Raw genomic sequence first — 26252 nt, forward strand, 5'->3', positions numbered from 1 at the left:
CAGGAAATCTGCTGGTAGTCAGGTCTTGTCCTTTATGGCTCAAAATTGATCTCCCGTCAAAATACCTGTACAAGTCTTTATGTGACCCTTGAATTAATACAATTATAGGGAGTGTAGAATTCCCTTTATTAGAATTCTTAAATTCTACATGTGCTGGAAGACAAAGGGGTTTGAGGGAGTCGTTGTTGATTTTTTCTGTCCAGAACCCCTTTCCTTCCTTCTTCCAGTTTAGACTGGTGGCATAGAAAGAATGTTATTTATTCCTCATTGATCTTTTCAGAGAGTGATTCATGGTGCAGAATTCTATGAAATGGGAAGAGCTGCTCGGCTGTGGGTAGCTACCGATCATTTAGGACGAGTTTAGTTGTCTTTGATTTCACACAAAATGTCCTAGCCCGGACCCTGTTGGGGGAGGGGCATTCACAGTCTCCAACTCACCATTCGAACGGAATACAGAATGTGGCCATAGCAATGGGCTATGACGCCCACGGGCACCACCAGGCAGCCAAGAAACAAGAAAAGCACAAAGGAGGAATCGTTGGCATCCTTGGATTTCCAGTCCACAGCGCAGCCTAGTCCGTGTATATCCAGGGTGTACCTGTTCCAGCCCAGGAGAGGGGCTCCTGACCACGCCAGCGAGTACAGCCAGATGTAGGTAATGGCCCTCCAGGCCCAGGAAAAACTGACCACTCTGGCATGGACCATGCGAATATAACGTTCATAGGCCAGCGCTGTTAGGGTGGCGATGGAAACAATCCCTGCAGGAAGAGAAAGGGCGACAGTATAGCACAGCACAGGGGGAGACAGCCACCCCAGTGAGCTACCTTCCTACACTCCACCGGAGACACCCGGCAGTGTCTGCAGCCAACGACGTGCTCCAAATGCTGCACTGTGTAAGAGGAATAGTGCCTCGCAATCCCCAGGAAATTCGATCGGAAATGTCTTTGCCCATAAAAGAAAACGTGGAATAGAAAACGGCATGTAGATTGCAGCGGGACAAAAATAACAGCCCTACCATCAGCCGCCCCCAGGGTGCCCCTATTTTGTTAAATGTCCTGCAGAGAAAAGCTCTGGAGCACGTCAGGGTGGATCACTAAAGCGGCTCTCACGTGGTTTTTCCTCCCGTCAGCTGTGTCTGACTCAGCCCTTAGAAACAAAGTCAGAGCGGGCTCCGCAAGTGCGCAGGGACCAAAGCCATGGGCCGCCCATGCAGAAGGCCACTCCACCTGCCAGGTAGGAACTGCTCCCCTGCGAGGACTGCTGACAAGCGAGTGAAGTCTGCTCTGCCCCCACGGTCCTCATTGATACCTCTATTTGCAGTAAACATACTTCACAATGTTACTTGCTTACTTCTCCACCTGTCCCCAGAGTGACTTATTCACTCAACACGCTGACACAGCAGGTGCAATGAGGACAGAGACGCAGCACAGACGCGACCTGTCCAGAGGCGATGCAGATGTGTGAACAGCTGGGGCACTGCACAAGCTGGAAGGGCTACCATGCCGACACAGTGTGTTGGGGGACCCACAGAGAAGGGGGACTTTGTGGACAAGGTGGGGGGGCATGGGAGAATTGTGCACCAGAGCATGGAGGCCATTGAAGGAAGGGTCTTGGAGGACATGAAGGAGAAAGTTAGAAAGAGCAGATGAGACCATCCTGAGAAAGACTTTTAACTTCTTAAGGCTTTTTGTTTGTTTGTTTTGTTGTTTTTCTTAAAAAAAAACCTTTTTCCTGTATAAAATAGTAAATTAGAAGATGATACTCCATCATGTTTTTTAAGCATGGAAGTGACAATGGTTGCATTCTCCTTTATATCTCCTCCATTCCCCTCGGAAAGGACTTATTCTAGTAGTAGCAGAAGCTGAAACTCCGTCCAGGGCATGGGGACCAGCTTGCAGGCTACTGCAATGGTCCAGGCAGGATATGATGGGGTCTGAAGTAGGGTACCTTGAAAGGTAAGAAAACAATGAAGTCTGAATTTTAGAGACATCTAACAATATCAACCGAAGTGCAGCTCTTGGGAAGAGTGGAGGAAAAGAGAAGAGTAAAGAATGACTTAGGACTACAGCATAGGGAATACCGTCTATGATGCTGTAATAACTATGCATGTATGGTGTCTATGTATGGGTACTAGACTTACCAGGGTGATCAGTTTATGTAAGATCTGTAAAGGGCTAGTCACTGTGTTGTAACCCAAAACTAACATAATATTGTATGTCAAGCATAATTAGTTGGTGGAAATGCAGACTGGTGCAGCCACTCTGGAAAACAGTCTGGAATTTCCTCCAAAAATTAAAAATGGAACTGCCTTATGACAGCAATTCCACGGCTGGGAATGTACGCTAAGAACCCTGAAACCCCAATTCAAAAGAACTTATGCACCCCTATGTTCATAGCAGTGCTATTTACAAAAGCTAAGTGTTGGAAATAGCCCAGGTGCCCCTCAGTAGGCGAGTGGATTAAAAAATCGCGAAACATTTACGCAGTGGAATACTACGCAGCGGAAAGAAAGAAGGAAGTCCTACCTTTTGCCACAGTGTGGATGGAACTGGAGACAATTACGCTAACTGAAATGAGCCAGTCAGATACCACATAACCTCACTTATAACTGGAACCTAATGAACAAAGTAAGCTAACGAGAAAACCAGAACCAGAGACAGGGAAACAGGGGACAGACTGAGAGCTGCAGGAGGGAGGAGGGAGGGGGGGATGGTGGGAGGAAGAGGAAGGCATTAGTCAGAGCACACACTGAGTGACTCACGGACACGGGCAGCAGAGAGGGGAGTGACTGTGGGCACGAGGCGTGGGCTGGGTGGGGGGCAAAAGGGAAAAAAAGGGACAACGGTGATAGATAAACATCCAAAAATTAATTAGTTAATTAAACAAAGAATAACCTGGGGATTTCTAACCTGTGTGATGAGCAGAGTGATTACATTGACAGACATAAAAACTACAGGGTGGGTGAGCAGATGTGAAGGAGGAAATGAAACTGTGAGTTTCCTCCAACACATTAGCATGAATGGGCCAAAACAGGTTGTAAAGGTGGTTCTAATGGAAAATGAAAATACAGCTGGCCCCATGAGAAGTAGGGTAGGGGTGTGGAGGGTAGGTTCCCAAGAGTCCTGGGAGTGAGTCCCAGCTCCCCACTAAATGCCCCTGTGAATGCAATCTCTTTAGACTTTAGTTTTATTTTTGTTTACATAAAAGCGCTATTCACATTATAAAATTTTGTGGTAATTACAAACATGTGAAATGAAGAGATCCTAGACTCAGAAAGGAATTGATGGAACATAGTTAATATTCATTTATACCACGATAGGCTTTTGGGTTTTTCAGGGGGGTTGGGGGGAGCAGTACTATCCCCAGGGTCTGAGACTTGTGGCCATCAGTCAATGCTCATTGAATAAAGAGTGAATGTCCAGGAAACACATGAGTGACTGGAAGAAGACTGGGTTTTGAAATATGTTAGAGGAAATACTTCAGAAAGTACTGATATGGTTAAAGCAGTAAGTTGGTGTAATTTTATCTTTCATTCATTTAGTTATTTATTAAATATTTATTGCTTATCTGCATGTATCAATCATTGTACTAGAAAACAGGTGGGAAGAAGTGAGTGAAATAAGTGTCTCATGGAACTTACAATGCAGTGTGTACAAGAGAAAACAATGATAAAAAAAAAAAAAACGGAGCCCCGTGGCAGAGTGAGAAACCCCTTTGTATCTCCCTGTAAACCCACAGCTAGTCAGATGGCTGTAACCCGGCAAAGGCTCCTCTGCTCAACACGCAGGATGCCGGAGAGGTCCCTGATCGGCACCTGGAGGTGGGTGCTAGAGTGCCTGGGGGGACAGGGCAGGGCGGGGGAAGGACAGGGACGCTGCCGCCCATGGCCCCAGGTAATGCAGCAGCCATGAAGCAGCTGGGGTGAGGCCCCCACACATCTGTTGGAGGGTAAGAGGGGCAGGCACAGACCCCTCACCACAGCCCAGCAGCAGCAGCAGCAGAGACACACCTATGGCCTCCGACAGCACATGGGGCCATAGGGAGTCAGGCGGCATTGCAGACACTGGCTGGCTCTTACCCACCCACCACATCCCCCCACCACGGTGGTGGTACCTCTAGAACCAGGCGATTCGGCACAGTAGGGGTGTCTACCACACCCCGCCCCCCGGTCACCCAGGCAGTGATGCCCACGACCACAGTGACACCCCCCACAGTGACCCTGGAGGCACAGAGAACAGACTGACAGTTGGCAGAGGGGAGGGGCTTTGGGGGGCTGGTGACGAAGGTGAAGGGATGAAGCAGTGCAGATGGGTAGCTACAGAATGGTCACGGAGACGGAGACCTAAGCAGGGGAATGTGGCCAATGACGTCGTGATGACTCTGCATGGGGTCAGGTGGGTGCCTGAGGCATCAGGGGGACGACTCCGTAAAGTATGTGAGTTTCTAACCGCTTTGCTGTGCATCTGAAACTGATACAGAATAGTATTGAATGTAAGCTCATTGAACAAGAAATTTTTAAAGAAAACAAAAACTTGCCTTATACCGCCATCTACTGGAAAGCAAAAGAAAAACATCTAATCAAACCGCTGAATAATCAAAATCAAAAGGGCACCTAAACAAGAAAAGTGTTCACTACTTCCCAGCAGAGGAACAACACCTCAAGCACTATGACCAACCAAAACAACACGGTAACACAGAAAGGAAGTGACGAGCCTCCAGAAACCCAGCTCAAAATCCTGGAAGACTGACCTAAGAGACAGAGAACTCAAAATAGCCATCATGAAGACTTTTCATGGGATGTAAGAAAACCCAGAAAGGCAATCCTATGAGCTCAGGTCTAAAATTGATCAACAGAAGGAGTACTTTGCCAGAGAGATTTAAACGATTAAAAAAAAAGGACTAAGCAGAAATTCTGGAGCTGAAGAAATCAGTAAATGAGATGAACAATTCAGTAGAAAGCACTGGAAATAGAGAAGACCGCATGGAAGAGACAATGAATGAGCGCAAAGATAGAAATCGAGAAACGATGCAGGCAGAAAAAAAGAAGGAACCCAGAATTTTTTTTAAATGAAAACGTTCTATGAGAAATAGCTCCTTTAGAAAGGGCAGCAAGGAAAATGGGTGTCCCGGAAGGAAAGCGGATGAAGAAGGGAATAGCGAGCCTGTTCCAAGAAACAACTGAATTCGTCTGAGTTAACTAACGCCTCACAAAGCGGGATTCCACAGGACGCCGGAGTCTGTGTCACACACGAAGCTTCAGCTCCAGGAAGGGGGACCTTGTCTCATGTATATCGAAAGCTCTAATTTTCAAAATATTTCACTCACCTCTAGCTTTTACTCCTATCTACCTATTCCCATGTCTGCTGCTTTTATAGTCCCCAAAGCTATCTTAAAGCTGTGTTTCATAGAACCAGAGGCAGCCTATCAGAAAAGGGCTGAAGGTGATGTCTTTGAAAAGGACCTGTTATAAATCTAAGCAAAGAGCCTGGACGTGTGAGGCTCTCCCTGATCTAGGTAGATACCAAGACTCCAGAACCCATTAGCAAGTGAGGATCTTGGTGGGGAGACAGTGGCCCGTCCATTATGAAAAGAGATGCAGAGCAAAGACCAAGGCCACTTTCTAGGGAATTTTCTCATATTTGTGGCGAGCAGGGTGAGGCCTGGCTGCACGAGAAACTGAGGCATATCCTCGGTAAATAAGATGAAGCTGTTCCAGGACCAATCACAGCTTAAAAGCAGAGTGTCTGCACCAGGAGTGTCTAAACCTTCTGTAAGTATGTACGTGGCTCTGACATGCAGGGCCCTGAGCTTAGCGTTGAGGAAGCGAAGTCATAATGTCCCTGATGGGAAGGGGGAAAGCATCATAAAAAGACTAAGCAAAATACAAAATTCCTATCTGAAGTGCCATCCAAGACATAGAAACCTCAGTGCCATAGGAGCTCAGTGAGAGGAAAGATGACCAAGGACTTGGAAAATGGAAGGGCTTTATCTAAAGTGGCAGGACTGAAGGGTATTGAAAAAATTAAAAATTGGCAAATTTACACAGCATTTACAACACCCAGCAACTCCAGGTTTTCTTAGGCGCCCTAGAGCACTGCTATCCACTGGAAATAAAACGTGAGCCGCGTGAGAGTGGGAGTTCCATGCTGCAATCTCACTCCGGGCAAGTGGTGATGGAGCCAAGTCTTCCAGCAGAACGAGGCCTATGCCTGAGAAGCAGCAGGGAAATGAATGGGTCCCCTACTCAACCACCCAGCCCTGGAGCATGTAGAGGAAGAGAGGTTAGCCCAGCAACTCCGTCTTCTTTGACCAAGAGGCCTGCAGGGATTTTTGCCACTAGCATTTCATGCAAGAACATGCGCTAGGTAGCAGCCAGAAGACTCACAAACACACCTAAGCCCCTAGTGTCACTTCCCCAGCAGCCCTTGTGTTCCACAGTCCCCCCTGCTTCCCAGGACCTTCCCCTGATGCAGGCTTACATTAGACCCTTGTAGAACTTCTCACAACCCTGCTCCTGGTTTGAATTGCCTGATCTGGCCTTCACCTGGGAACCCCAAAGCATGCACCCCATAGACCCTAATAAAGGCATGTGCCCCAGGTCCTGCCCCTCTGTGTGCACTCTGCCGTGACCTTCCCGTGTGACCCTCAGAGCATGCCCCGGACTTCCGCCAGGACTCGCAGTGATGAAGTCTATTTCAGTGTCTCTGGTGCTGTGGTGTTGAACCAAGATTCACCATCAGGCACCCCGCACTCCACATAAATGTTATTTTGATGAAGTCATAAAAGGGTTTTAGGAAAATAAAAAAACACTACTGCTTGAGGTCCTGGGGGGCAGCCAGGGTTACAAGGAAGGTGGGCGAGGAGACACTCAGAGCAGATGCTGAAGATACAGGGGAGCTGGCTGGTCATGAAGGGAGGCTCTGAGCGCGCACGGTGGGAGACCAGCATCAGCCCCGACTGGGAAGCAGCCTGCACCGTGATGAGGTGGGCGTCCAGCCAGGGCCGACTGGAGAGGCTTGCCCAGTTGGCAACACCTGACCTCAACAGGAATGTGAGCCACAGTGGGCCTCATCCTGATCACCTTTTATTGTTTTTGGGGGGTGGGAGGTACAGTGTTTCCAGGGGCTGAGTCCTGAACGACTTGCTTGGCAGTATGTTGATTTCAGAAACCAGTGTTCTCTCAGATTACATCCGTTTGTCACTGTTCTAACATGCTGTGAGGAGGGACAGTATAACATAGTCATCGAAGTTCCATAGCTTCCATTCTTTTATGTGACCTTGAACAAATTAATCTCCTGGTGGTTTAATTTCTTTATGTACAAAAGGGGGTAACTGTAGCACCTAACTACCTCACCAAGTTGTGATGAAGATTAAGAGTTAGGAACTTAATGTGCATAAAGCACTTATAACAGTACCTGGCACACCTACAAAGTGACAGCCATGGACGTTGTAATCCATGAACTATATATTTACATACATCTGTGATGACCTCCTTAGGAATCCTTGGTAACAATTGTTGGGTGAGTAGGTGCAGAGATTTTTAATGCTTTCAATACAACGTTAAAATACCCACCGGAAGATAAATTAAATCCCCACCACCAGACCACCAGACACTTGTGTTTACTGCCTCTTACTTATGTCACGAAGCATGACAACCAAGCTCCACTCAGCGACCACTTACAAGCGCCCTGTTTGCTCACTGACCCAGACTGTAGGAGTGGCACCTGGTAATCTGTACTTTAAAGACACTCCCATTTGATTTGATCGATAAATCAATCAATTGCTAAAACTTTAGTTTACCCAGCCTCTTTGCAACAGCAACACTGTAGACCAGGTTTTCTTGAAATTCCCCTGAACTTCTAAAACCTCTCTCCTACCTCATTTCCTATTTCTGTACCAGCTTGTTTTTTTTAAAAAACAGATTATCTTATGTCACTGGAAGCCCCAAGTGGCAGTGGCTCTGAGCATGGGGACCAATGAAATGTAACGAGAGCCCCATAAGCTAGGGGCCTGCAAGAGTATCAGGGACCGGTCTCTCCTCCCTTCCTCGGCTTGGTTGCTCTCCACTTGGCCTAAGTCTCAGACAGACTGGTAACCAAGGTGCGTATTCGCAGCTCTGACTCACATGCTTGAAGCTTAACGAGCTCAGGAGGCGGGGGCGATTGTATACCTAGGAATCCCAGAAAAGACGCTTTCCGAGCCCGTGACTAATCCAGGGGCAGGAGTTACGAAGATGCAGCCCGGGCACCACGTTCTCATTCCCAGTAGGTCCGTACCTACCAGCTCTCGCTCAACTGTCGCCCGATTTCCCTTCCTTCCTAACAGCCCTGACGTCCGGTCACGGAGTCGCGCCCATTTCATCTCAGCAGCTCTCAGATCTGTCCTTCTGTCCTGACCGCTATCGCCCCGAGTCAGAGCCGCAGCATCTCTTGCTCAACTATTTCAGTTGCCTCCTGTCTGGTCCCCTGGCCCGCCTTGGACCCACCCTCCCAGGGACACCAGGGTGATTGCTCCAACTGTAGTAACCCGCCCCCATGTTTCGTAGCGCTAAGCGCTGCTCCACGAGGAGAGTCACGATTCCTCAGCCCTCAGAGACCTTCCAGAACCATCTCCCGATCACCTTGTGTGACCAAAACCAAACCCGTTTTGCTTTTCTTCCAAACCCTAACCCAATCTCGGTGACATGTATGACACGCATTTAAGTACCGCAGCTGAGATTTTGGTCACTTTCAATTCCTTTCTTTCTACCTTATCTGTAACATACAGCCATTTTCCGGCTCCTGCGGCTCTAGCTCCAAATGAGTCTCTGCCTGTTTCACTCCCATCATCCGGCCTTACCCAGGCCTCTTCGTAGTCTTCCTCCTTCCGGTCACGTGCATGTAATGCCTGCCCCTTCCTTCCGGTCCCGCCTCACACTGCCGCCTGGCTAACCTTTCTTAGGCCTTCTCTAGAAAAACCTTCAGTGGCTCCCCATAGTCCGCTGGAAGCCGCCCTGTGGTCTTCAAGACCACTGAGAGCGTGGAGCCCGTCCCACGTGGCCTGCCACAGGTCCCACGGCCCCACACCCTGCACTGCCCTGGATGCCCCCCTGCCTCCGCTTCTGCTATTGTCCCTACACACAGCGAGTTCTTTGTATCTGCCTGAAGAAGCCCTTCTCAGCCCGGGGGGCCCAGGCCTCTTCCTTCATGATGCCTTCCTAGATTTCCCTAGCCAGACTTAAAATAACTTTGTGCACCCGTTCAAGTTTATCCCTCTATCACAGAGATGATCTGGGCCTGGTTACTGAGCCTGAAAGTGACTAATTGTTCAGCAACATCAGTACCAATGCATGGGAAGTGCCACTCCTTACCCACTCAGGAATGTTGGGAAAGTTACTGAGCCTACTTCGCATTGACACAAAACATTAATGCCTATCTCTCAGGGTTATTTTATATATAACCCTGTATATATATATATATATATATATATATATATATATATATATATATACACACACAGTTTCTGGTGCACAGCAGTTACTTGCTCCTGGAGTTAATCTGACACCTCTCTGAAGACATCACATCACTCTGTGAGCTGTCTTCTCTCTCTTCCAACATAAGTCAGCCCACTTTAATAACCTTAATCTTACTTTATAGGATTCTTGTATTTGTTGAAAAAATAAATGTACTCTAAAATCCTAGACACCCCCACTTCCGGAATAGTGATTTATGGGATATGCATTCTTTTATGTGATGAAGGCACAGCAGAAGTTACAGTTCAATTCTCATGAATGGATCTGAAAGCTTACCAGAAGTCCAGGCCAGTCACGTGACCCCTGCACGTCTTATCAGTGAAATGGACAGAAATACCTGCCCTTTCTTACCTTACAGAGTTGTCCTGAGGTGCACATGGAAAATGTAGCTGTCGGGAGAAAGGGCAGCATTCCTACAGACGCTGCAGAACAGCTGTCCTAATATTCATGTTAGAGTCGATTCTTTCAAATGAATCTCTCAGTTTCTTTTGTTCAAGTCCTACAGAAAGCTGGAGGTAGTGCGCCCCCTGCTGCTGAACGGTGAATACATTTGGTTGTTGGTTAAAGGGATAAGATACTGGAAACAATGCCTCATTACAATAAAGGTAAAGTACTAAAATTAAAACATGTTAAATCTTCGAAAAGGAAGCAACTACTTCAATGTAGTAAGAGTGTGACTTCCATTCATCCTGCCAGGAGGAAGGTGAGTAAAAGTAATCCTAATCAGAGTTCTCCGTCCTGAAACTTTCTTACAGGCACCTCTCCTTGGGGGTCCTTCACACACCCCGCTCCCTGAGCTCTCTGCGCAGGGGGTTCTGGGGCCCTGAGTTACACACATTCTCCTCACCCCTGCCCCAGGCAAGACCGGAAATTCCGGTTAATGTCATAAACTTCTTAATTCACTGGATGTTAGCTGACATAGATCTCACAAAGCATTAACCTACCAACCATTTAACTTATAAGCTACTTGTCTCCAGTTGCTTAATAAAAGGTTTTGGCGGCCTTTTAAAGGAACGCCATCGCAGATGAGTTTTTTTCTTTCCTTCTTTTCTTTTGGGGAAGGAGGTGGTGGTAGTTATAATGGGCAGTATAATGGATAGAAAACATCTTAGTTCTCACTAAGGTATAAGGTATGCATGTCCTCCAAGAGAATCGTTCTCAGGTATAGAAAACCTGTCTTACTTATTTTTCTATTTGTAATCCTCAGAGAAATGACAATTGATCACTCACGGTTGATGTGCAACTGACGTTTGTAGAATTAATTCAGCTTGATTTGCCTCTCTCAGGCTGACAAGAAAGGTCAGCTCAGCATGCCCCTCCAGAGAGCGATCCTCAGCATGGGTCCCCCGAAAACACTCCTCAGACCCAGGCGTGGCCCTCAGCATTCCTTCTAGGGTTCCCAGGATTTCTTCTAGGAATCCAAATCGAACCTTCATTTCCCAGACCTCCAAGGCTCCCAAATGAAGTACATTCTTGGATTTGGAAATGTACTTTAACTAGGTCGCAATGTCTTCATACTGATGTCCTGGAATGCATTAATACTATTTCTATTATTTCCACCTCTGGCTCTGAGGCTTCCATTAAAAAAAAAAAGTATCACCACAGTATGCCTTTTCATTTCTTAATGATGGGTAACTGAGAAAATATACAGAATCCAGTAGGACCAAGAATGCTTCCCATCAAGAGTTGTAAAACTTCGTATCAACATTTTTGGAGATTATCTTTCAAATTTAACATTTAAAAATATATATACTTTTCAATCTAAAGGAGAATTTGCAAAGTTTTCAAAGAATCAACTTCTCACCAATTCAGTAAACCATTATACCATTAATCTTTTATTTTTCATTGCATATATCAGTATTTTACAGAAAAAAAGAACCCCATAATGTTAAATTCCAATTAATAACATTCTCTCCAGATTCTTTTCCGTGTACATAAATATAAACAGTAAATATAATAACTTATGTTCCAACACTTTGAGTCTCATTAACATTCTTCTAAATAATTTTCCATATATGAATATTATTTAATGGCTACATAACAGTTTTTGACAGCAATAGCAATACACAAAATGTTATTTATACATTTGTCAATTATTGGTCTTTTTAAAAAAAACTGGAATGAATGGAATTACTAGAAATATCATCATAAAAGTAGTTTTTTTCTTTTATCTTCCTGGATATATGCTTCTCAAAGTGAGTTAGACCTATCAAAAGATAGATTGGTTTTAGAGCTCTTATTATAATTTTCTAAATAGTTCTTTAAAAAACACTACTAATATGACAATGCCACTGGAATGAGGAAAGATGTAGTTGAAAAATTTTTGGTATTAGCATGAACTAGGTCGAAGTTGTTTCAAATTGCATTTTTAATATTAGGAAATCTGAATATCATTTAAGAATTTATTTTTATGTGTATTTTCTCATTTGCCCTTATCCTTTTAATAAATTTGCCTAGTGGAAAGGAGAAAATTTTATGGATTTGCATCTCCCTTTTAAAAAATATTAAATACTTAATCCATATATAATGTAAGTAGCTTTTTTAAATCCACTCTCATGTTTTTAGTATTTATATTTTTAATTTTTCTCTTTTAACCTTACCTACCTACCTAATGATTTCCATTGCCATAACGTTTCCTTTGTATCCTTATTGGAATGAGAATGGTAGTGTTTTTATTTCTAACTCGATACTTAACATTTTAATTCATGTGGAATGAATTGTTATGATATAATTTGGGTCTAAAATTTCTTTTTTCATACTGACATCCAGCTAGTCTTTCCACTGGCAGTTATTATGTATTTATTTCTTTCCAGCTGCCTTATTAGTCTTAGTTTAAACTTTCAACTTAGTACATTTAGAAATTTGCTTAATAGCACATTTTGAGGATTTGAGGTATGACTCCCATTTCCCCCCTAAGTTAAAAAGACATATCTTTCCTTGCTTATGTTCCTAAATAATTTATCACAATTCCCACAAATTATCTTCTAAAAACATCTAGCTGGAATGTTAAGTGGCAGTATAGTAAATTTCCATGCTGACATCACCCATTCCCATTCCTTTGGACATTTCATGCACATTAATTTCATCCTCAGAATAATGCTGCCAAGTATTATTTGTATTTTACAGATGATGCAATAGAAGCTAGGAGTGACTCTCCCAAGACTATACAACTGGTAAGGTGTGAAGTGATGACTCTGATTGTGGTTTTCCGACCGCCCATTTCCTTCTTTTCCATATATGAGGATGGAGTTCCTTCAGCCGACTTCTGCATAAGCATCTTTCTTAATTTACCCCAATGTTGCTGTAGAACACTTTTTAAATTTGAGCTTGTCACTGAGGCAATCTAGAAATGAAATTAATTTTTTAAAGACTGTATATTCTGCAACTTCCTGAGTTAGTCTTCTACTGTATGTTTCTATAGCATAGGTTTCACTAGTTACAAAACCATGTTATAGAAAACATTTGTGCCGCTTTCTTCCCGCATCTTCCCCACTTTGTGAATGCTCGTTAAGATTTTATTCCAACGAGCTCCTTCAAGCATATATAAATAAAAGTGGTGTCAAGGTTGTTTGATTTCTGATTGGGAAATGTTTTCTATATATGTGCCTAATCGGATGATGTTAGTTCTTGGTTTTAAGAAGTTATTTATCACACTATGAGGAACCAGTAAAATCCTTACCAGAGATAATTAAATCAAGATGAATGATGTTATTCAGATTTTTAAAGTTATCTGTAGTTTGAATTTTTTGCTATTTTGCTCTGTTGAACATTGGCTTTATAATCCTGAGTCGTAGGAAATAATTACAGGCATACCTCAGAAATATTGTGGGTCCAGTTACACAATAAAGCGAATATTCCAGTAAAGTGAAGTCACACGCATGTTTTGGTTTCCCGGTGCATATAAAAGTTATGTTTACCCTATACTGCAGTCCATTAAGCATGCACATTATGTCTAAAAAAGCATTTAATTGCTAAAAAATGCAAGTCCTCATCTTTTTGCTGATGGAGGGTCTTCCTTTCAATTTGTGAAAAAAAGTAGATCTACAAAGTGCCTAAAGCAAAGTGCAATAAAATGAGGTCTGCCTGCATTTTATTTGTATATTATTTGACTGTGTGTTCCATTCTGCATCTGTTCAGAATGAGACCCTTTTCAAAATGTATGACTTCTAGTATTAAGGCCATATTTACCTCAAGGATTGGCATATCATACTTAATGACATATAAATGTGTTATTTATCCCTTGAATATTTGAAAAAATACAATAAGCTCATTAAGGTAAGATTCTAACTCATCAGAAAATTATACTAGCTTACAATATCCCCTAATTTTTAAGGCTTTTATTGGTTATAACTTTTCTCATTTGATTTATTTGCATTCAAGTAGTTTTTTAAACCACCCTTATTTTGGACTAGTTTAACACTTTATTTTGTTTCTATTATGCCCAGCTCTAGCATTTTTGCAGCTTCTCATGGCTTCTTTTCTCAATTCTTATAATATTCATACTGAAAATTGTTTCAGTGGGTCTGGGTTACTTTCACCTACATTTTGTCATCTTAAGTTCTTCTTCATTTTAATGACTAATTTTTAGGTCTATTTCAGGCATTTTGGCTGAAGCTTAAACTTTAGGATCCACCCAATAACCCCACTTTGTTATATTTTTAAAAACATATAAAATATTAATACTAAAGTATGGCTTCTCTACTTCCGATAAGGTGTAAATTACTTAAGTCTTTATTTAATTTTCCTCATATACAGAAGAGCAGCAAGACTATTTAGAGCATATTTTGGCTTAGTACATCTATATTTTTTATGCTACCGTGTTCAGATCAAAAGATACATTAAGAAGCATTATTTTGTTACAACTTAGCCAAATTGTTTCAATTTAGGTACTCAGCTCTAAGCTACATTTTAAATTTCTTTTTAAAAACTATGTTTATTGATTTTAGAGAGGAAGCGAGAGAGAGAAACATCAATCAGTTGCTTCTTATATGCGCCGCAACCTGGATAGAACCCTCAGCCTTTTGGGTTGCAGACGCTCCAACCAACTGAGCCGCACCGGCCAGGGCTTCCTCAATCTTCACCTTTCTCTGCTTCAGTAACAAGCTGAGAGACCAATTTCTACCAGCCTCTCTTCACCAGCAACACTAGACTGACGTCATGGGCATTTTCCCACCACAGTGCTGCACTCCTCTGACAGGTGACGTTAGGCGGAAGACTGAGATCATGAAAGCATGGATTCCGATGCTGGCTCTTCCCCACGCCAGACTCTGAGCAAATTATGAATTAAGTCTTTATTTCGTCTTTGAAAATGTATTCAGTAACTTCTGCCTCTCGGGGTTGAGACACGTTAATGGGAGAGCGGGGTCAGTGCCCAGGTCATAGGGAAAGCCCACATGCAGAACAAAAAACCGGGACTGTGGGCCCTACCCCTAGAGGACCACCACTCTCCCACGGAGGGATGCAAACGGGACTAACAGGGAAGGACCTCTACCTCCCCCGACAGCTCGGGGCTTTCACCGCTGCAGTAACATCACCTTTATCACTGCCGGCGGTTCTGGAAAAGTTATATATTTCCTTCCTCTGCACAGATAACAGCCAAGAGGCAGAAACGATTATGGGGTGTGTGGGATGGGGCACATCAGAAGGGATATGGTAAGCAGGTCCTTCTTAGATTCACTTCTGTCAGTTGTAGTTGGTGCCGCTCACTGCAGAGGCAGAGCCAGCAAGGAGGAAGGTTCGCCCTCACTGAGAAAGCTCAGAGTCAACTACAGATTAAACCGGACTCCCTTGGTTTCTCCTTGGGAATCTCAGAACAGCCATGCTGAAGTATCTTTTTCCTGGGGCAATTTATTTCTTCTTTTGGCCTCAGTTACTGTTTAGACATTCTTTTCTTTTAGGTGCCAGAGCAGGGTTCTGCAGAAATTTTCTGAAGTATTAAAGCAGAACTAATCTTATCCCCTAGACTGTCTTTGGACCGAACCTCCCACGGGTGAGCTCTTCAGCAAGTGACCGCTGGGGCACTTTTTCAGATGTAGAAGAGTGTGGTGGCGATGCTGCCACATGGGGTACAAAGGTCAAGTAGGAGAATTCAACAGTAAGACAGATTGTAAACATGAGACCTTCACAAATACAGGATCATGCAAAGCTAACTTTTTAATTAGACAAATGTATTTTATATTGGCACTTGCATTAGTTGCTATTGCTACTGTGTATATATTTATATTATATATAAGAGACCCCATAATCTACTGTATATGAGTTTTACTCAGAGGTGGTAGCAACCGTAATAGCTGCAAAGTAAAATATTCCTTAGACACTGTCATTGTAGACAATAACACCTGGAGATCATTAGCATATACAATACCACCTTCCTTTAAGCACAGTTGCTAATATGGAACCCTCACATTAACACCCAATACTAAAATAAAGCTAACTCTGTTTAGGATTCTGGATCATGGAGTACACTCTGAAACGAACAGTGCAATAACCAGTAAATCAGTTACTGATAGGTTAACAAAGACACCCAATGGCTGAAACGTCTCAAAGAGAATTAAAGTCTACATCTGCCTAGCATCCATCACATAACCAGTTCTAATTACTCATGTAAGAAACTGTCCTTTAAATGAGAATATTCTGATGCTAGGACAAAGGTCCAAAGTAGCATTTCCAGTTTCCCTTCTTCTAATTTTGAAGACTTTCTATGTTCTTGCTTCCTTCAGAGAGCTCTGGTTTGGCCATGAATACATTATTGGCTCCGGAAGCCTCTGGTTGCTTATCATCACCATCATACACAATGTCTTCTGGATTGGGAGGTGGCGGGCAGAAGTCTTTACCCGGAAAGATCTCCCGGAAAAGGGTTTCGGCTTGCTCGACCGCGTGCTCGCTTCCCAGCCCCCAGTCAGGCCCAGAGCAGACATACACATTGGAAGGTAAGCCATTATAGGAGCTCCTGCGGATTCCCGAGGAGTCTCTCATGTTAAAATAAAGGGCCCACAAGAGCCTTGGCTTTGTAAGTTCTTCCTCGTCTACTTCCGTTTCAACCCATGGGGTGAACAACTTCTTCACCACTGGTTCCAGGTCTTCTCTTGCTGTTTTAGAAGACGAACAGGTCAGATGTACCAGATAGGTGTCTTTCATGCACGTCATAGTTGAAGAACACAATTCAGTGACCCGGACGGCACACGTCCCTGGTTCCGCTGGAGGCACCATCAAGACGGAAATCTGCTGATCTGAATCTGTCTTCAGTACAGATCGATCCGTAATGAGCACTGCCCTGGAGATCTGCTTATACTGCACATTCGCGCATGTGTCCTCAGAAAGGGAGCTATCCTCCACAATGAAATGCTCAGCATTTATTCTTTGGCCAAAGTGATCGATAATTGCTTTGCACCTTCTGGATTCTTTGTCCACCACAAGGCACTGCACTTGATGGCGAAGACAGTAGATTCCACCGAACACTGCACACATTCTGCAGAAACACTGGGGAATTTCCCCTTGGCCGTACAAGGGAAATAAAAACGGAGTGTTGCCAAACCGCCCAAGACACTGAAGGAACTTTTTTGTTGCTTTAAGGCCGTCTAGTGTGGTGCAGGATGGCTCTGTCATTGCGATGGAGTGCAGTATAAAATGCTGGAGGTTGGGGGTTAGTTTTTTAGTGTGCAAGTACTCTGCGAAAGAGCACTGGATGGAATCCTGGTATTCATCAGGATGCCGGTCATAGTCTAAACAAAATGTAAGAAACTTCATTAGCATCCTCTTTTCCACCATAGTGAGTTCTTTGCTATTGAAGACATCTGCTCTGGAGCAAGGCACCTGTTCCACTTTTCCTTCTCGAAAAGCAAGAATCCTAGTGACATTTTTAAATTCGGCATAGCGACTGACATTTGATTTGATTAAAAGATCAATCAGCAATCCTCGCGAATACAGCAACTTTGACACCAAGTCAATATTAAACCTCCTGCCTTCTTGAACTATTTGAGAGTAAGTAATCCTGTTTCCCTTTGGTGGATCAGTGTTGCCTTCTACTACAGGTTTGTTTTCGTCTTTATCTCTGTCTGAAACCGTGTGTACACAAGTTTCATCTCCATGGTATTTTTTCTCTTTCACCTGAGTTTCCTTTGTATCAGTTACTTCCAGTAAGGCTTCCCCATCGTTGTTTGGAGTATCTTTGGCAGGCATTTCGAAGCTGGTAACGTATGAGTGTGTTTCTTCAGCCAGGCATGCAGCATCCAAAGGTTTAGTGAGGGTACCAGATGCTGCAAAGGAAGGACTTTTCTGCAAATCCTCAGTCTCTTCAGTACTGTTGTCACCCACATCCTGACCGGCGTAACAAAACACTTCTGCGTGCTGAATGGTTTCGTCCCTCCTCCGAAGGGAGATTGCTCCTTCTGTTTCCCGGATCAGGTCTTGCCACGCAGCAGTGCTCCCGTCCCCGACGTCACTGCTTTGCTGATTCTCCTTCAACCAGGAAAGCAACCCAGAAAAGGTGAAACTGGCCCAGTTTCCTCCATAGTAACTTCTCGCATCGAGATGGAGGACCCTCTGACCACTTCTTGAACAAGCGGCGGCAAGGATGGATTCAGGCAAACCTGTCCCTATAACGACCACATCAAACTCCGCAGGGAGACTGTTCGCCATCCTGGAAGGGCGAGTGTCTGGTGACAACGGCCAGTGAAGGAAATGTGTATGAACCCAGGCTGAGGGCTCAGAGGAGGAGTGAATATGCTGCAATAATACGCTGCAATAAAATCTCTGTTTGTGAGGGTCCAGATCACCCCAGAAGTCCCGAGGGTGCAGGTCCTAGCTGTGCTGTTGCCCTTCTTTAGTGTTTTTTTTATTTTATTTTTTACAGGTCAGTAGCATAAAAACCTGATAAAGGACATCTAATCACATCTGAGACTAATAAAATGGATGGGTGGTTTTCGTTTCTGCATTTCATCTTAGCAGTAAATGTCAAAATGCATCACGTATGCATTTGTGACTGGAACTTTTCTGTGAAAGAAAATTCAAGAATACAGTTGTAAACAATATTAGGAGAAAAGTACGTTCATGCAATAGCAACTACAAAAGCCTCTACTAAAGCAAGTCAGGAAATGCTTTCCCACATATTTTCTAACTTTTTGGAAATGAACAATAGCGATATACTCCCCCAAAGCAGGCAATTCAGTAATGGAGAATGGGTATAATAATATCCCAGAATAATAAAGAACTAATGTAATTCTGTAACTCTTGCTTTTAAGAAAACTAGTATTTGAATAAAACGATACACAACTGTGACCTTAGGCTGTAAGAAGTGTGTGGCTCCGCGGTGTTGATGGAAACAGTGCGTGGCACGTGCGCGCTGCCGTCACTAGGAACATCCCCGGAAACAAACTACGCAGCAGGTGCACGCTGCCGGGACTAGGAACATCCCCGGGCCCAACGCAGTCTGTGGGGCATTGTAGGGCAGCTGGATGGGAGACTTCTACTCCCTGCCACCCTTAGGATCTCATGGTAGAAACATGAGACTATCTCAGCAGCATTAACTAGATTGTTACAAAACCAATGATTCAGTAGAACAGCTGGCATTTTAAAATATTTAAGTGCGTAAAAGAATAGGCCCACTGAATGGAAAATGTATTTATGACAAATCTTTACATAATATGAATGTACATATGCATGTGTATGTTTTTAGGTGCAAGTTAAAAAGAAACCCCTGGGTTCACATGTTCAAACATCTTCACATAAATAACACCTACTTCTGCCATTGGAATAGGGTGACTTGCGTTTTTCCAGACTCGGGCTCTGAGACCCAGCATCTCTGTCTCATGAGATAAAGGTCTAAATATCTTCTGCCTACGTTAACCTGTTGTTTGGGGTTCTTGTCTTTGAAGGGGCAAAGGCTCTCCTGTTCACTTCGGGCACAACACCGGTTACGTTCCACGTGTAGAACACCTGTGTGGCGCTGGGGGTGGGGGATGGGCGGCCAAAGGGGTGGAAACCACACTCACCTAGAAGAAGTCTTCAGGCCAAAGAATGCGCGTGCTAGGGGGCCTGCGATCACTCATCATTGCCCAGTAAGAGTGAGAGCTCTTTGAGTGCTGATTTTCTCCAGTATTAAACTTACTAGCCTACACCAGTACAATCTGGGCCTGCCTGGGCTAAGATGACTAGTTACCTTGGATATCTGTAAAACAAATCATTCAATCGGAACTGAAATCAACTAGCTCGCTGAACTGACCAGTTTCAGAGACGTGACTATCTTCATAGTCCTGTCTAGTCACAGCCTCTGCCCCAAGAACATCAGGAAATCCACTTGTTTCCAGCGTTCCCTGAGAACCCAGGAACTGAGCACAGAACAAAGTGGCTGCCTGACCCTCTCGTGTATATACATATATATACATATATCTGTCTCAATTACTGAGACTGCCTTCTTCCAGTAGAGGGTGCGGAAGAAGACAAAACCCACAGGGGTCTATGAAGTATAAGCACAGTGTGTGCTTATCCTTGAATAAGAAGATATAGCTGAAATAAGAGGGAGTATCGCTCAGGGGTAGAGCATTTGACTGCAGATCAAGAAGATATAGCTGAGGGTGGGAGTAAGACACGAGGATACAAGACCTAAGTGCTAAAATCGGGGACCTTCCAACCTACAACTATCAAAGGAGTTCTCAAAACACACAGCAAGTAAGACAAGACAACCTTAAAGAACATTTAGCTCGGTTATCCCGTAATAGAGATGGTGCGAGGGCTGAAGGGATGAAGTGATGGCAAAGTTCACACAACGGCTTGGCCCCGGGGTCAGGAGGACCCACTCAGGCTGGTGGTCTTTCCAGGTGATAGGGCAGCCTCTGCAGAGGCCTCAGAAGCAAGCAGCCACTTTCAGCATTTTTAACACGGCCCCCCTCCCCCGCATTGCTCCAGGATTGGTTAGTTCTTGCTCAGAGATGACAAAGGGAAAACCACCCTCCCTTTCCCCACCCTTAACTCATATCTAGAAGCACAACCCTTAGTACTGACTCCAGGCAAAGAAATTAATCTTTGCTAACAATTTTTTAAGCTCCATCCTAACCTGCTGTTGACTTATCTCCCAGCGTTTAAACAAGCCTCTTAATCGCTACCCCCGAGTCTTCACCTCTAATTCACAAGCAGTGATGGCCACCGTTGAAAACACTAACTAGGCATCCAGAGAAATCAAGTAGTCATCGGAAAAATGCCGTGTGGTGAATGTTTCTAGCAGCCTGGGAATACCTATTCCTTCTGATGGGGGTGGGGTCTGAGTCGGGATGCCCAGAGTGAAAAGGGACAGCAGAGGCCCGGAGACTCTGCAGGGAGGGGCTCCCCCAGGAGGATGAGGAAGAGACAGAATGCTGGTACTAACAAAAGAACTCCATAAGCCCTTGTTTCTGAACTCCCAGCACAGAGCTGGGCTAGAAATAGAATTTCCTAGCCCAGAAAAGGCACTCCTTGTAAACGAGAAATTTTGTGTCTGTGACTAAATACTGATTCCTCATCCTACGAAGCGTCACTGATGACACTTTCGGCTGCAGCTTGAGTCACCCTCTCTAAAGCCTAGCCCTTAAATGGTAATGGAAAAAATATATAACAAAGACTAAATTTAAAAAAATAAACTTCACCCTGCCTAAAAAATTTCCTGATAGGTATTTTAAATTAATATAAAGAGGGTAATCACATAGCCATCTATACTACCACCTACATACACTTACAGCTCCTCCCAAGTTTCAAAGCTCTGTACAGGTGAAATTCTCAGATTAGTGCTTACTGGGGAGAGAAAAGATAGTATCAGAATAATAGCATCACTGAAGAAATCAAATAGATGGAATCATCATTTCTATGACTGTTTCCTTTGAAATATCAAAAATGAAACATAACAAATACAATATTTCAGTTTCTCAAAATAAGAGATTGGTGAATAAGAAAATTTTGATAACACTACAAAGATTTTGTTCTCAAAAAACCCCTGCCAACTTCACCCAGCCTTTCAGAAAAGCCAGCCCTGGCGGTGGGACTCTCAGAGCCTGGCATATTCCAGGGTGGTGAGGCTGGGTGGACGCAAGGGACACAGTTAGGGACGAAGACACTGAACGTGAAGTTGGTTCAGATGTTCAAGAGCTTCCTCCTGTCTGTCCCACTGAAGGCAACAAAATCCTGGGCAGAGTACCTAGAGAAGCTGGCAGCAGGACAATCGGAGAAGGAAACCAGAACTTTTAGTACCACTGAACCTGTGGCCATAAAACAAATCTTAATAGATTTAGAACATTAGTGTGTTCTAATTATAATGAGATTAAGTTACAAATCAATAAAAAATAATAGGACAACCTCCTAACACTTGAAAATGAAAGAACATGCTTCCTGATGGGTCAGGAAAGAAATCTCAAGGGAAAATGGATCTACTTTGAATAGAACAACAATTAAAATATGAAATTGCCTACTTAGAAGAGAACAATGAAAAATCAATCTCAGCTTCCATTTTAAGAAATGAGAAAGCAATAAAGAAATAACACCAATTCTACACAAACTTCCCAGAAAACTAGGAGGAATGAACATTTGCATTTGTTATTCCAGCATTACCCTGCTGACAAAACCAGAAAAGGACATTCAAAGAAAATGAAGGCCAATATCCCTCATGAACGTAGAAGCAAAAATTCTTAGCCAAATTTCTGCAAATAGATTCCAACAACATATAGAGAGAAAAATACATCGCAACTACGTAGAGTTTATCCCAAGAATTCAAGATTTGTTTAATATTCAAAGCTAAATGTAATTCACCAAGAGATCATCTCCAAAGATGCAGGAAATACTTTTGACAAAATCTCATTGTAAAAACTCTCAGCCAGCTAGGAAGGGAAGGGAACTCCTCACCCTGACAATGGACATCTATGGAAACCTACACATAAGCCAAAACTATCTTGAAAAAGAACAAAGAGGACTCACACTTTCTGATATCAAAACTTACTACAAAACTACAGTAAACAAAACAGTGTGGTACCTTCATAAGGATGGTTGTATAGATCGAAAGAAGAGAATACAAAATCCAGAAATAAACACTCACATGTCTCATCAATTGATTTCTGACAAGGCTGCCCAAAGCATTCAACGTTGAGATGATAGTCTTTTCAATAAATGGTGCTGGGAAAACTGGATATCCACGTATAAAAGAATGATGTTGGCCCCTTACTTTTCACCATATATAAAAATTAATTCAAAATGGATTAAACCTATGTTACAAACAATGGATCTGTTTTTATCAAAGCATACCAATATGTTCCTGGAGTAAAAAACCTCTATAAAATTACTAGGGCAAAGAATTTATGATATTTGTAATTGAGCTAAGCAATTATCTTCAAAAGAAAAAACAAAAAACCTCACGTTGTATTAAATTGTATTCTTACTAACAGAACTCTAGAGAACTTCTATTTTCCCTTATCTCTTCACAATTTTCCCAGCCTGACAGATACAATACAGCATCTGGCAAAAATATATATATATATATATATATAGCTCACTGCTATTCTACCTTTCATTTTCTGAATCCCCCTGAGCTTTTTTCATATTTATTAGCTACTGGTATTTCTTATTCTCTGAATAACCTGTCATATAATTTGCTCAGTTTCCCACTGGACTGGTTTGCTTTACTTGTCGGTCTATAGAGGCTGTGCATGTGTACCACACATTACGGCTCTGTTACGCATGTATTATGAATACTTATCCCAATCTGTCATTTGTCTTTTAACTGTCTCTCATCCTGCAGAAGCTTTTACTTCTAGGTACTCAAATCTGTCATATGCATTCCTTTTTAAAAATTACTTTTGAGTTTTTTCAATTTTTAGAACTTTATATATTAAAATTTTTAATCCATCTTGTGTTCATTTTTGTGTTCAGTGTGAGATAAATTACATTATTCCAAATAAGCTAAAATGTCCAAAAGCTACATCTTTAATAATTCTGTCTTTCCTCCAACTAATTTGAAATATCATCTTTATAACATATCAAATCCTCATTTATGCATGGGTGTGCCTCATAATACTTCTGCCAGAATCATACCATTTTGGTTGCTATAGATTTGTAATATATTTTGCTGTGTGATAATGCAAGTATTTTCTCCTCATTCTTTAACATTTTTTCTCAACTATTCTTTTTATTTTTCAATTTTACCAATAAACTTAAGAATGAATTTTCCACGAAAAAAAAACCCTGCCAAGATAAAACAGTAATAAAGTATCAGTGGAATTCAGGATTTTTTTAAAAGAAACTTTAACACCTGAGGAATACATATTTCTATTTCAAATAATACACATGAAAACCTAGAGCACACACAAAAAGATCATTTCTTTCTTAAGCTTAGAAAATCATATCTTCAATGATATGCTGGGTGGATCACCCTTCAAAATGTCAAGTCCCAGTGAGACTTAAATCTTCTCTAAGGATTAGATGTATTGTTGAAATAAATCTTCAATTAACAATCAAGTTCGACTTTAATGAGATCGACTGGCTGCACAGCTAAATTTTTGTTCATTTGAATTGGGATTCTCTGTGCTTTTTAAATCTCACCTTAGATTTTGGTGCACTGGATCTTATGAGGAGAAAAATATAGCACAAACAGCTTACAGGGCACGTGCCTATTTGCATCCTGAGGATCTGAATGAAAGATCTCACTTCCTAGGAAGCAGTCGAATTGTTTACAATTGCTAGTAAACAAAAAAAAAAATTTAATTGCACACTGCTGTGAGGTTTCTGCCTTCTCATTTTCAGAAACAAAAATAGTATGAATTAAACTTTCACCAACTTTCCAACTTTCACCATTTCATCACTTTTGTTCTTAAATACCTGACTCTATCCCTCATTCCTTTCCTCAAATTATACAAGGAGGTGAAAACCGAAATGGGATGAGCTGGACAGCGGCTGGACAGACCTGTGGAGGAGCTGGAGCTGATGATGGGTTGGGGTGTCGGGCCGGCCTAGAGGGAGATGAGCACCACAGGGACAGAGTCGAGGTCGGCGTGGGGCACGAATAGGTGAAGGAAGCAGGAAGGAACACCAAGCAGCCTGGGGCCCGGGGCAACTCCAGGGCAGAGCGGGGACGGGCAGGGCGAGTAGGAACCATGAGGCCAAGCGGCGATGGGGCGAGGGTGGGCGAGGGTGCGTGGCAAGAGGAGGCACAGACGGGATGGCAATGCAGGGAAGGGTAAGTTTGCAGAGGAGAAGCGTGTGCTTTCTCCCCCGAGCCCAACTCACCGAAGAGGCTGCTGCTAAACCCGTCCCACATGCAGCCCGCGCTGTCCCAGACCCAGCGGTTCCTCAGGCAGGACACGAAGTTAAAGGTGACCCCGAAGATGGACACCAGCAGGTCGCTGAGGCTGATGTTGACCAGGAAGAGGTGGGTGGGAGTGCGGAGCCGCTGGAACTTGTAGTAGAGGATGAGCACCAGCAGGTTGTTGCAGACGCCCAGCAGAGCGATGGAACCCAGCAGCAGTGCCAGGCGCTCGTAGGTGCTCGGGGTGAACAGTGGCGCGGGGCTCTGCGTCCCCGCTGGCCCCGGCCCCTCCGCGCCCGCCGCTCCGCCGGCCTCCCAGAAACCTTGGCCGCCACTGCGGTTCCCCGAGTACATGGCCCGGCGATGGCACGCTTGGCGGGTGGAGGTGCTCAGCGTCCCGCTTGGCCCGCGGCGCGATCGCTGCCGGATGGGACGCGGGACCTGCCACCTACTTTGCCTGTTTGCCCACTGGACCGCCTCTTCCGCCAGGCGCGCCCCGTAGCCACGCCTCCTCCTCTGGCCGCTTTCCCAGAGCTTAGCGCGCTCTTGTAGCCACGCCCCCAGAACGCCCTCATAGCCACGCCCCTTCCTTGAGGGAGCCTTCCCGCTCATCTTGCATCCTGTTGAATCTACTGTCCAGTCCTGGTTCCCACGCTTTCCCTGTCCCTCGTGTCCTCAGGTCCCCTCCACCTCCTATTTCAGCGTGCTCCCGGGAGGATAAAGCAGCAGGGAGACAAATCGACCGCATGGCATCTCACACCCTGTCTCCCCTCACCCAGCTTGCAAGCATCAAGTCCATTCACTCACTCACGCATTCACTCACTCGCGCATTTCCTCGTTCGTAAATGTCTCCTGGCGCGTGCACCTACTCTGAGCTAAGGAGAGGGCTGGATGAGGGACTCCATGGTCGGCTTCTCCCTTTTCCAGGCAGATGGCCGACAACGCCGCTCCCGCGTGACGCATCATGGAAGCCCCAGGCTGGAACTCGGGCTGCCAGCGTTGTCCTTCGGCCCTCTGGCCCCGCAGCCGCGGTAGAGACATCCTGTTAGTGAGCACTGCCACAGCCCACGCTGGTGGCGACTGCCAGGAGGTGCCCTCCAAGCTTCAGCCTAAATCTAGCAGCTGCGGAGAGGCAGGTGCTATATTTAAAGCAGCACGAATTTTCCACTTGGCCTTTTCCCGGTAGCCATGAGGATATAGTCCAAGTCAAATATAGATTGTGGACGTGAGCACACCGCAAGGGCAGCTCCTCAGTCTCTGCACGGTCAGTCCCTAACAAGGCCGCGCAGGAGGACCGCACTCCTGAGCCACACCTCCGGGCTGTCCTGGGCATTGGTGACTAGCACCGTGTGTGTGGAAGGGCAAAGGAAGTGCCCTCCAGGAGGGGTTTACCCTCCCAGCTCTGTTTACAAGACTAGTAAAGGATGACTAGTTTCCACGAACTGTCATTCCGAATTCCCATGAATAGAATCTAATCTTCTAGGAAGT

General features: G+C 44.1%; 2 protein-coding genes across 4 annotated transcripts in view; both read right to left on the reverse strand.

Annotated features, from left to right (window-relative positions):
- Positions 1–25528, reverse strand: part of OPN3 (opsin 3) — a 33113-nt gene extending 7585 nt beyond the window's left edge. For both annotated transcript variants that reach the window (XM_045859612.1, XM_045859619.1), the window contains exons 1-2: positions 24746–25528; positions 439–758 (exon numbers count right to left, since the gene is read on the reverse strand). In XM_045859612.1, coding sequence (XP_045715568.1) covers positions 439–758; positions 24746–25376 — 951 coding nt within the window. In that variant the 5' untranslated portion in view covers positions 25377–25528. The remainder of the gene's footprint in view (positions 1–438; positions 759–24745) is intronic.
- On the reverse strand, positions 11342–24134 carry CHML (CHM like Rab escort protein). Of its 2 annotated transcripts, none has more exons than XM_045859600.1 (2): positions 24062–24134; positions 11342–18502 (listed from the first exon to the last, which is right to left on the reverse strand). In XM_045859600.1, exon 2 carries the CDS (start codon positions 18146–18148, stop codon positions 16193–16195), a length of 1956 nt encoding a protein of 651 aa, XP_045715556.1. In that variant the 5' UTR covers positions 18149–18502; positions 24062–24134; the 3' UTR covers positions 11342–16192. The 2 variants fall into 2 exon arrangements, with proteins under 2 accessions (XP_045715556.1, XP_045715551.1); XM_045859595.1 differs by lacking the exon at positions 24062–24134 and adding an exon at positions 19501–19624.
- Positions 25529–26252: the final 724 nt, after the last annotated feature.

Source organism: Phyllostomus hastatus, unplaced genomic scaffold (genome assembly GCF_019186645.2).
Source record: "Phyllostomus hastatus isolate PE091 unplaced genomic scaffold, TTU_PhHast_1.1 phas_contig_148, whole genome shotgun sequence".
NCBI lineage: Eukaryota > Metazoa > Chordata > Mammalia > Chiroptera > Phyllostomidae > Phyllostomus > Phyllostomus hastatus.

Excerpts from the sequence above, each read along its gene's own strand:
- CHML (XM_045859600.1), bottom strand. The coding sequence starts at position 18,148 with ATGGCGAACAGTCTCCCTGCGGAGTTTGATGTGGTCGTTATAGGGACA.